This window comes from Egretta garzetta, unplaced genomic scaffold (assembly GCF_000687185.1).
Source record: "Egretta garzetta isolate BGI_Z169 unplaced genomic scaffold, ASM68718v1 scaffold64, whole genome shotgun sequence".
NCBI lineage: Eukaryota > Metazoa > Chordata > Aves > Pelecaniformes > Ardeidae > Egretta > Egretta garzetta.
The window spans coordinates 4,023,791-4,035,521 of NW_009259596.1; the positions used below are offsets into that span (position 1 = coordinate 4,023,791).

The window sequence follows — 11,731 nt, forward strand, 5'->3', positions numbered from 1 at the left end:
GAAGGCTATGGAAAACTGAGAAACTATGAATACAACCCCTCCGCATGTAAAAAAATTCCCATATAAGCAGAAGTTTAGAAAATTCTTGGCCAGACATCTACACATATTTAGGCTTAAAGCAAAAATCCTTCATGAGACTCGAACACTTTCAAAAATAAATGACCAGAAGTCTCCAAACCCAGGCTTATATAAATAAGCATTAAAAGAATCAAATCCTAAACTTGATGATTTTAAAGGTGTTTGTAGGCACCTAACTCATACTGGTTTTAAATCAAAGCAATTAAGCATCCAAATTACATTCTATGTCCTTTTGTTGACAGGGCATAGGCAATACACATTAAAATTAAAAAAAAAAAAAATGCACAAATGATAATTCCAATGAATTCATAGAGATTTTTTCATCAACAGCTTTTACTGTAGTACCTTTAGTACTTCTTCAAATGGGTCACAGAGAAATTAATTAACAGGTTAAATTATTCAAACCAAACAAAAGTATTGTTAATTTTAAAAAATTACTATTTTAGAAATTTACGTGTATTAGCATGATTACAATAGATGCCTTAAGACAATTTAAAGAGTTGACTTGGTACAGTTTAATCTATATTCTATTCCAACTTCCTATAATGAAAAATTCGGAAATTAACTCTTTTCCAAAACACTAAAAACAAAATTTAAGAAACAAATTTGACATCTACCTTAGTATTTAAGCTGCTAAACCATAAAATCTATGGAAAAGTATGTTTTCGGCAATAAATCAACAACAGCAAAAGAAAGGCAGTGGTTTTGTTGCGTTAAAAAAAAAAAAAAAGACAAAACACTTTTTCTTTTTCCTCACCAGACAACAGCTTTAGATCTTGTACTTCTGCCTTTGGTTTTATTTTCTTCAGGTGAATGAGATACATTTGCTTTGTGGGTTTTCTTATGATGTTCTAGAAAAGCTTTTCTGGCAAACGCTTTCCCACATTTATTGCATCGGTGCAGAGAAAAGTTTTTTGTTACTTTTACTTCAATGCCAACATCAGCTCCTTCATACTTTTTATTGGGAGAATTAGAGGTGACATCCTGTTTTGAACCAACCTGTTTTGTTTCATCCCTCTGAGGGCCTCTCTTTGTCACCTTATTTAGAACAAGATCAATTGGCTTTTTTATTGCTCTAATTTCTAAACTTGCAGTTATTTTCCCAAGGTAGCGCGGTGACTTTTTATGAACTACAGTTATATGCCTTATCACATCACGTTTGCGACGTGTTTCGTAAGAGCAGAGTGGACACCTGTAGTATTTAACATAAATGTTATTTCCATCTGTGTGTAATTCAATGTGTTTTGTCAAGTTCTGTTTAGAAGTAAATTGGCGTTTACAGAGTTTACAGTAAAGCTGCTTGAAGTCAAAGCCAGCTGAAAGTTTTGGCTTCCTGGTTTTTTGCTGGCCACCTGCAGCAGATGCATTGGTTGATTTAGAGGTTGATTTAGCAGTTGATTTACAGGTTGATTTAGTGGTTGATTTAGAAGTTGATTTAGGGTTTTCAGGGTCCTGTCTAACTTTATTTTTCTGTGCTGACGGTGTGCTCTTTTTCTCATTTGAATGATTTGTTCCCTTTAATTCATTCTGTGGAGAAAGGGCAATGGAAGGGGGTGAAGGTTCTACAGAATCTGCTGGTTCAACTTTTACTTTTATTTCTGTGCCATTGGCAGTATTGTTAGGTCCTTTCTCTCTTTTAGAGTTCTTTCCAGAAAGAGTTATCTTGTGAACAATTTGCATGTGCCTTTTCAGCATTATTTGTGAACTATATTTTCTCTTGCACAGAAGGCATTTGCATGCAGTTACATTGTATTCAGCCTTTGAAGACGACTTTTGTTTTCGGGTCTTAAAAGATTTTTTAGCAGAAACTGTATCCAAGAACAAAGGTTGCCCAGGCTTTGTAGCTATATCGGGAGTAATGGAATCCCTTCTCAATCCTCTATGAACTTCATCAAAATGCCTCCGTACGTTGGCTTTTGTAGCGAATGATTTATAACATACAGGACAACTTCTACCTAATGTTACAAGAACATTCTTATTTCGTCCTTTCGCAGAGCACTGATTTGGTTTCTTTTTTGTTTCTATGTACTTCTTTAGCTCTTCCATCTTTTTTTTGTGCACTTTTCGAATGTGCCGGCGTACACTGCGTCTGGAATGAAATTCTTTCCTACAAAGGCAACATATCAACTGGTGGCCAAAATCAGAATTATCCAGAGAGTCCAACTCGGGATTTACTGCTGGAGGCTGTTCTTCAGGAGTAGGCATCACCTTGTTTGTAACAGGATCAGCAGGAGGTAATTCTACAGTCTCCCCAGCTGGGACTGGGGCTGGAGCTGAAACAGTCTTGGGTTGCTCAGTGCTGGGTTCCTGTACCTGCACTGGAGCTTGATCAGGGGTACTACTACTTTCTGTGTTCTCATCTGGACTATCAGTCCTCGATACATATTGAAATACAGCATTCTGATTAGTTTCTATAGGCTCCAATTTAATAACATATTCTTGCTTATCTACCCTTGGATAGATTGCTTCCAGGAGGTCATTTATGGCTTGACTCTGTTTATCATTTATATCTGGGAGGTCTGTGAAAAGAGGCAAAAGTATTTTTTAATGATTTTGAAATTAAAATAATTTGAAATTACCAAGTATCTTTTAAGCACTGTGTCAATTTGGTCACCAAATTTGCACCAATCCTTTATTTGTACTATTTTTCTGACCATTTATACTTGAAGGCTTTGAGTAATCATTGTTATTACCACATCACTACAAGTTACTTTTTTATTGAAAGCCAGTATTGGGAGTACACCCCTCTAGTGTGCTAATGTGAAAGCCACCTAAACTAAAAATTAGTTTACCTGGAATTAAACTGATCTTTAAAAATCTGTGTCAATTGCAAAAATAATGTCATACGACTAAGCTTGTTCTGCAGGTGTGCAACTAAGCCTCAAGTATCATTAGAAACTGATTTTCCTACTGCTGGAAATGGGGATTCTCAGAAAAGGAACCTAATTCTGGAAATAGGCTCTTCTCCATGAATTCTGAACAGTCCTTACAAAAGAATGAAACATCTGTGTAACCTGAGCACTGCAAGAAGATGTAAGTAGGTAAGAGAGAACTTAGCTTCAGAGAAAGCTTTTAGTAATACCAAAGCACTTAATAGACTCAGTGATACAGTAAGACAGTAAATGTTAAGGACAGAAAAATACTGTATTATTCAGGGGGGGGAAAAAAAAGTATTAACTTCTCAAAACAATAAAAACTGAGCCAAATAAGTTATTTTAAGTAAGAATAACTTCACTGAGGTTCACCAAAGGTTCATCCTGTGTTCTGCCCTGATGATGAGTTGGAGCATACTTAAAAAGCAAGGAAGGAGGATACAGGGATTCTCCTTGTTTGTCTAATGCCAGTAAACTTCTCAAGCTGAAGTTTGCCCTTAAAGTACTGTTCTAATACACCTAGTTTCCAAAAAGTTTATTCAAATGCTTTTGAAGCATTTATATTCTTGGTTACCACAATGTTAAGTGGTGGCTTTTTGTTTATCAGAAACACTGATAATTTTACTTTCCAGTAATTTTGCTGGATACCCCAGTTTTGCTATCATGAAAAAAAAAAACAAAAACAAAAACCCCACAAATGCATGCTCCCCTTTACCTTCATATCATTCATTATTTTAGAGGCCTCAGTAATATCCTGTTTTTAAATGCCAAATTAATTCAGTGATGGAGTTCCCAGCACAATACGCTAAGCATCTACACTGGCATAACTAAGAAGCCAGGGCGCTACAGCAAAAAGGTGAGGCACTGAGATGATACAGTTCAAAATTAGCCACGATGATTTAAAGATGTGATTCCTGGCAACAGCTAATTAAAAACCTGCACTTAGTCAGTGTTGTTCCTTCCACACTGCCAGCAATACATGAAAAGAGTGTCAGTAAAAGAAATATGCTGTTTTGTTGCTCAGTCTTTTAATGCTGAATTTTTAACACCTTTTGCAGTCAGTTTCAAATGGGACTATCTATGTAATTTTTACCAAGGGTAAAAAGCCCTTCCCATTTACAGCACCTTTTCAGACTACTTAATGAGTACACTAACAGAATACATCTCAAAAAATTCATCAGGGAATAATAGTCTTTGAAATTTTTCACCATGAAGATGTTGAACTTTTATTCCTACCTCTTGTTCACTATATTTTAAATTTTATTGAAAAACCCTCCCACTTTATTCAATAATCATCATATTCAATTTTATATTAAACATAAGTATTTATATAGCTTTAGTCAGAGCATATATACTATTATTCTCTTTATTTACACCCCTTCTAGTGAACAGTGAAATAAGAAAGCTAACCAGCCAATTAAACAAAGGCTAGAACGTCAGGAGCTGGATGGGAAGTCCTTACTCAGGGTAATCTTATTTTGCTTACAAACTTTTGTATCTAAGTCAGGTGCACTCCCAATCTTGCTTTGAAAATATAACTCATCCCTTTTCACGGAGAAGCTCTGCGACTCTCTGCAATGGGCCAAGCACCCTCATTTAAGGAGGGTGACAGTACTAGTCTTTTCACCTTCTTCACAACACTAGCTGACAGTGTGTGAAAAGAATCACCTATGCAAATCTCTGTTCATTCCTAATTTTGAAAGACTGAGGCAGGAAGGCATTAATCAGGGAAGAAAAATCCTCATTGCACCTATGTAGATCTAGTCAAAAGGTCAAGATAATTAGAAAGCTTTACAAAATATTTTTGAATGCTGGCACATTTCCAAATTATTCAGCTTTACTCAGATCAGCAAAAAGTCATCACTGTAATGAGACTTTAATAAATTTTTTTCCATAAAAATACACTTTATTTTTTCCTCATAATTTAAGTTACTTTCTTTTAATAATAAAGTTTAATTTCTACAACAAAGGTAGTGGGCTAGGCACGATCACACAGAATATCTTAAATTAGCAAAAGGTAAGGTGAGGCAGTGAGAAAGAGACAGCATTATTGAAGCACAGGTCCTTAAAGAAAAGGGTGAACTTTTAGTCTGTGTTTCATAATGAGTAAGACTGAAGGATTGCGTCCATGATACTGAGCACTTCCCAAGTACAGGAGAAAATTATGGATAGTGATCCAAGCAACTTTACAGGACCCAGCTGAAGTCCATCAGAGCTACGCTGATCTAAAACTGAAAAGCCTCGCTAGATCCTTTTTTGTATGAGATTCATTTCCCAGTCCTTTGGCATGCTTTTCAGTATCTTCCACAGCAAAGAGAGGAAAGAGAAAGGGGAAGAATGAATAAAAAGTGTGTGAGAAGTGACACTTCATTAAAAGGTTGGACATATAACCTAGCTATCAAACTATGACATTGACATGTGTCTCAGCAGTTAATGCATATTAAGTTAGTGCTGTAGCTTCTTTACTACCATAAGCAATCTACATATCTTATGTTACCAGTGAAATTTAATTCCACTTCTTTTTACGCATTTTGTTTCTGGTGTTTGTATAAATGGTACAGAAAGATAAGTTTCTCAACTTCAGATAGCTTTATTAAATATTTCAATCAGTAAGACTTACTATCATCCATCTGGAGACTTGGAGGACAATAAAACTTTTTATGAGTAATTAAATTTGGTAATCCTCTGAAGAGACTCCGGCACAATTTACACTCAAAAATGGTGTCCACGTCTTTTAACAAGATATGTTTAAGTTGTTTAGTTCCTGTAATAAAAGAAACGTTACACTTAAGGAAGGTTTCCTGTTCATCTTTTAATTCACATCATCCCGTGGAAGTGAAGACATTTTAAAACATGACAATTATAATAGCATTTTATCTTGTGTTAATGCTACTTCATTGCACTGTAAGGTTATGATACATACTCCAAGTTTCACTACAAAAACAAAACTAGTTTGGAAAAAAAAAGTCAAGGATTACACACATTACAGTTTACAGGGAAAGCGTGATGATTTACGACAAAAACTAAAGCTAATATTAGGAAGGAGTCCATACTACAGTATCTGGTTGCAGCAATACAAGTGCCCAAGAGGAAAGAATAAGCACCTAGAGCATTTAAAGAAGTCTGCAGTATTTTTTTTTTAAGCTTATCCAACAGTGCTAAGAAAACAAGATATATACAGCTATTTCATGTAAAAACAGCATCCAGCAAGGCAAAAAAAAAAAAAACAAAAAACTAGAGCATACATAAAACAAAGAATAACCAACAGGTCAAGAGATGTTACTACATCTAGGTATCTGACCCAAGATCAAGATGATGATGATGCTTAAACTGTAGACATATTTTCAGGCTGCTGAAAGGAAAATACATATAATTTAAGTCAAAAATCTTTCCTATTAAAACATAAGCAGTGTGACAAAATATTCATGTTTTCCAGACTGCTATACACTGTATATTAAAAAAAAACCACAAAGATACAGTTTGATCTAGCATTGTTGATGTGTTCCAGCTCCTGCCTTGCTTAAAGAACTAAAAGGATTGAGAGTTTAAGTTACACTTCAAACCCACTCCTTTATTCCTCCTCTCACGAAAATTATAAATGTAATGCCTACAATTAGCAATGGATTACCAAATGATGAACACTTACCCACTCCAAATTAGAAAGAAACACTAGCTAACCAAATTCAACTAATTTCTTTACCTTGATTTTTTTCTTATAATGGAGTAAATCAAAATTAATCAAAATTAGTCCAACAAGCAAAAATATAATGAAACTGTACCAAGAATAAATAATAACAGACAACTATGAAACAGCATCAGGACATTCTTCAAGCTGAAATAGAAGTTCAAGTTTTCTGTCATCACACACTTCTCTTAATAATTGCTTTTAAAGATCAAACTCAAGAGTCACACTACAGAAGTATTTCCTAAATGAAACCTTCAAATATTAATAATTTCATAACAACTATTAGTTCTTCGATACGAATGGGCCTTACCAAGACAATTTCTTATTTTTTGATGTAATAGTAGTACTAGAAAATTTTTTACAACTGAGTTTTAGCAAAGCACAGGGTCTTAAAAATGCTTAAAAATGAGACCCAAACTTTGCTATCTGAGTGTACCGCCCAGCTTCTTCCCCCTCCTATGCCTTTCCTGGGCCACACCCCTAGCCTCTTGTCTTTCCCTCTCACTGCTCTTTCTTCAAGTGTTACTAACCTCACCTTCAGCTGACCTGTATTTTTACAAACAGACTACCGGACAAATATTTAGATTTAGTGATAGCCTCAAATTTAAAAATTGTACAGAGTTCCCCCAAAAGCAAGTGGTTTACTTGGATCTCACCAACCATTTGAATTTCTGCAAGTAAAGAAGGCCACTGACAAAAACCCAGCTGAACAAAACTGAAGATGCTCCCTGTAGATAAAATTCCAGTAAGTTACCAAACTATAATTCAAACAAAAGGCCTCCAGTTTGGTGACAGCACACAATAAACCAAATGCTGTTCATGCATACCCTAGCCACAAACCCCTCTCCCAAACAAAACAAACCAAAAAAACCCACCCCATCTGATTCTCCACTATTTCCCAATCAAGGGACACACAAGTCCCTCATTCCCTTTTCTGTTACACTGATATTTCAGTCTCTTTCCATTCAGGACTGAAATGGTTTTGTCTAATCCAAATTATTTGCCTTAAGAATTACTGGTTTTGATTAAAGGACTCATGACATACTGGAGGTCAGACTAGACGACACAGTAGTCACTCTGGCTTCAAACTATCCTTATGCAACTATAAAGCTTTTCATTGGTGGGAGTAAAAAAAATAATTGGTCCTTTTAAACAGAACTGTAGACTTTCAGGGACTTCTGGAAACAGCAAATAAATTTAAACCATCCACTGGTTTTGTGGACACAGCAGGCAGAGGAAAAAAAAAAAAATCATCTCCTTATTCTTCACCAACTACAGACTGTGGCAACGTGCAGTCAGTCTTCTGCCAGTGTATGCTGCCTCCAGCTCACTGAAGTCTTCTCTATTTTGTAGTTACATCTAATTGGGACAGGTGGTACTTTGTCAAGCGGTGTTAATATTTATAAATGTTGACACTAGAATGACATCACAGTCACAAGAAACTGGTACTGAACATTGGTTATTACAAATACTTCTCTGGCAGAAATACCAAAACTTATGCCTTCAGCAAGCAATTTCATTTTTTAGAAAAAAAAATTTAGATTCAAATCCATCTCCTATTCTTAACACTTTGGATGACAGAAGCTTCTGCTAAAACCACTTCAATAGTTATGGACAATACTCTGGCTTTAATCTCTACTTCTTTACCACAAAAATCAAAATAGTTTCTTTCCATAATGAAAAGCTGCTCTTTCAAAACCAACCAGTAAAATCTTGGACTAAGTCCTTTTGCCTTCCGTCCAACTTCCCTGGTGCAGATGACGGGAGGCATCAAGGTAAGCTATCACTTTAACACCTGCCAGTGAGGACAACCTGGAAGTAGCCCAGAGACAGAGTACTTGCAACTAGTTTGTGCTAGCACACATTCCATTAATCTGCTTCAAGCCAAAGAAGTCTGCCACGCATATCTGAGGCCTTAGGCAATCTCAACCAAACTAAAAAAGGTTACTAATAATGACTCTCACATTCAGTTTTTCTTCTTGTATTAAGTTGTTGAAATGCTAGTGGAGAAATTACAATATTGTGCCCTTTTACGAGACTCAACCCAGACATGCATTCCATTACACAGCAGCAATGATATATATATGAAATGTTTCATATATATAACAGCTCTATGTAGAAAACTCTAGAAACATATAGACTGTAACATTAAAGACATCACTTCAGTTTTTGTAATAACTGCTGTGTTCTTGCACCAATGGTTGTGAAAATAAAATGTTTGGTTTGACATACCAGAAGCATAGAACAAGCTAGAAAACATTAGATGTTTCAGTCATCTCTGGCATGCTCACCCAAATGCTCAGTTGTTATTTTTAACGTTCATTGCTATGTACTGCAACTCCCAAGAACAACCAAGGAACACCTTAAAAATAACACAATAAAGCAATTCTAAAAAGTTCAAGGCAAACACTAAATTTTCTCTTAATCTCAGGAGTTTTAGGATAAACACATTAATAACAGCCAAAGGGATGACACGAAGCAAAACAACAAACTAACTTTTAATGTTCTTGAAAGATGGCTATACAGCAGGAGCTGTATCTTCACTACTTTATATGAAAACCCTTATTAAAAAGAACAGTGCTTAATTCCAAAAACCTACAAATAGCTTGCAAATACGTAGAAAGTCAGGTGTTGGTTATGTTCATACACTAAATATACATAAATCTTATAACAAGGTAATGAACTTCTTAAGAGCCAGGCACAGTTTCATACCTGATCGAAAACACTCAATGATTTGTTGAATGCCAGATTTTGATGTTTGCAGAGGCTGCTGTAATAACGGAGGATCACCAGGTTCCAAGAGATGCACTGAAAGACATAAAATGATAATAAGCCATTAGAAAACACTCAGGTGATTTTTATTAAGTTATGGATTTTCTGTGCATACAGTAAACTAGTTAAAAAGAAAGGCCAGGACTACAGTAAAAGTTGCCTTACTCAAAAATTAAATTAAAATTAAATTAACTCACTAGAAATTTCTGCCAATTAAAACAATTCCACGGAACAACCTATTTGGTTCCCATTATTCAAACTGAAACAGATGTACAAAAAAGCATTGCCACATACTGTGCTTCACAGCATACTATGTGATTTCAGTGTTGCCAGTACACACATAAGCACTGAATCCAAATTTAAAGTAGCAAGGATCAGGAAATAGCACAAGCACGACCACATAATATATACCAAAAATAGCTACTACAATATTTTTAATGAATAAAACCACATTCAATAAATGCTTCTGGTTCAAGCAAACTGCTGAAGTCACACCTTATTTCTGAAGTTTCATTCTACATCACAATATTTCTAAAAATCTATTGAAACTAAACCATTTATTGATCAGAATTATTATTAGTTATTCCAATACGCAGTACTTATGCATATGAAAATTAATAGCATTCCATTGCTGTGTATGCATATGGCAATTAAGCTTTGCCCAGAGGGAAAAGGAAATTTAAATGAATAAGAGCACTTATTCAAGCATGTGTTTGCAAAAATCAATCATTAGTTAGGTCATCCTTTTCATTTTTTATTGACAAAATAACTAGCTTTATACTTCATAAATCGGTTCCTACCTTATCCATTTGGTTTGATTTTTAACCCCACTGTAAGTTTCCATTTTTAAATGAAGCACTGAGCATCTCTAAGAATTTTATTTTTGATAAAGAGCAGCAGATGCATAGTATAAAACTATTTAGAGATATTAAGTGCAAATAGTTTAAATACGTTTTGACGGGAAAGTTGTTCTAAAAGATGTAAGGTTATAAATAAATTCAAGCTGAAAAGAACATCAGAAAGAAAAGCAGCCTAAGAAAAGAAGGATAGAATGAACACTCCAGCCAACTATGCTGGCCCCATAATGTACTATTATATATACGAACGCATAACAACCATTACAAATCAGCTAATCGTTTGGGGGTCTCTAACACAATGACATATTGTATTCTACTAGCCTATTGCCTATTCTTCAAAATAGTATATTTTGGTTACTGCCTCTAATATGCATGTGCAACACCCACTGACATCAAGAGGAGTGACATACGTGAAGCAGACATAACACATCACTGCTATTTGTAAGGCAAGAAAAGTATTTTAGCTTTTTTAAAGCATTAGAGCGGCTCAAAACCATTTCATCTTAAACACAAAGAAATGTTTCTACTAGCTGAACAATACCTACTCTCAAATTACATTTAATTAAAGGAGCATTATCAAAGTTGCCATGCTCATGCATTCAATCATTAATTCCCCAAACCGATGCCTTTCTTTACAAAACACAAGTGAAAGCATCCAAATAACAAACTCTACAACAAGGCAACAAGAAAGGAACCAAATTTCTTTTTAGGCTACCAATTGTAACAATAGGCAGAACAATTACAAAAAAAAAAAAAAATCTAGCAAGTTGGCTGAACCTTCAAAGTATTCATTATACTTTCCACTGGTGGCATCTTCCATCTCACCATTCAAGAGATTGACAGAAACTTCATTTTACCAAAAAAACCCCAAACAAATCAGAACATTACACTTTTTGGAAACAAGGAGGGCAGTTGTTTTTCACAGCTGCTTGCCTTCCTCTGCTCACTGCATACAATGCCCATGCCGTGGCTTAGGGATTATTGCACATCCTGCGGGAACTGAGAAACTATCCTTCTGAAATAACTATAACATGACAGTTCAAGAATATCAAAAAAACATTTCCAAACCAAATTCAGAAACTTTTCGTATCCAGAACTATCACCAGTGATGCACACTTGCAACATCGCAACAGTTTCCGCAAGCTTTTAAGGAAGGAGACAAGCAAAACAAGCCAAAGCATCGCACGCCACTGTACCTGGTTCACAGCATCCATGGTGATGGTGGTCAGTCTGACAACACTTGTCCCTTAGAGGCATTTTCCGTGCGCACGACCTACTTTCCTTCTACATCCAGCAGCTCGTTTCTGCTAAAATAAGCAAATTAACTGTCAACCCGAAGCACAGGCGGCTCAGGAGAGCGCGAACCTCGCACGCCCACTTCCTACATCGGCCCCGCCGGAGCAGGCCAGGACTCCGCGGCACCCTCCGCGCAGGAGAAAGTTTCCATTGTTTACAGCAGGTCTCAC

The 11,731-nt window shown here is 35.7% G+C and overlaps 1 protein-coding gene across 1 annotated transcript; it reads right to left on the reverse strand.

The window, feature by feature from the left end:
- Positions 1-831: 831 nt before the first annotated feature.
- ZNF800 (zinc finger protein 800) lies at positions 832-11,525 on the reverse strand. Its single transcript, XM_009638162.2, has 4 exons — positions 11,462-11,525; positions 9,349-9,444; positions 5,572-5,715; positions 832-2,597 (listed from the first exon to the last, which is right to left on the reverse strand). The coding sequence occupies exons 1-4, from the start codon at positions 11,520-11,522 to the stop codon at positions 832-834; spliced, it is 2,067 nt and encodes a 688-aa protein (XP_009636457.1). The 5' UTR covers positions 11,523-11,525.
- Between the last annotated feature and the right edge of the window lie 206 nt (positions 11,526-11,731).

Bases quoted from the DNA above. Each gene is read 5' to 3' on its own strand.
- ZNF800 (XM_009638162.2), bottom strand. From the start codon at position 11,522: ATGCCTCTAAGGGACAAGTGTTGTCAGACTGACCACCATCACCATGGA. The intron at 9,445-11,461 runs GTACAGTGGCGT...TATGTCTTTCAG, and splicing joins CCATGGATGCTGTGAACCAG to TGCATCTCTTGGAACCTGGT. The intron at 5,716-9,348 runs GTATGAAACTGT...CTTTTATTACAG, and splicing joins CATTGAGTGTTTTCGATCAG to GAACTAAACAACTTAAACAT.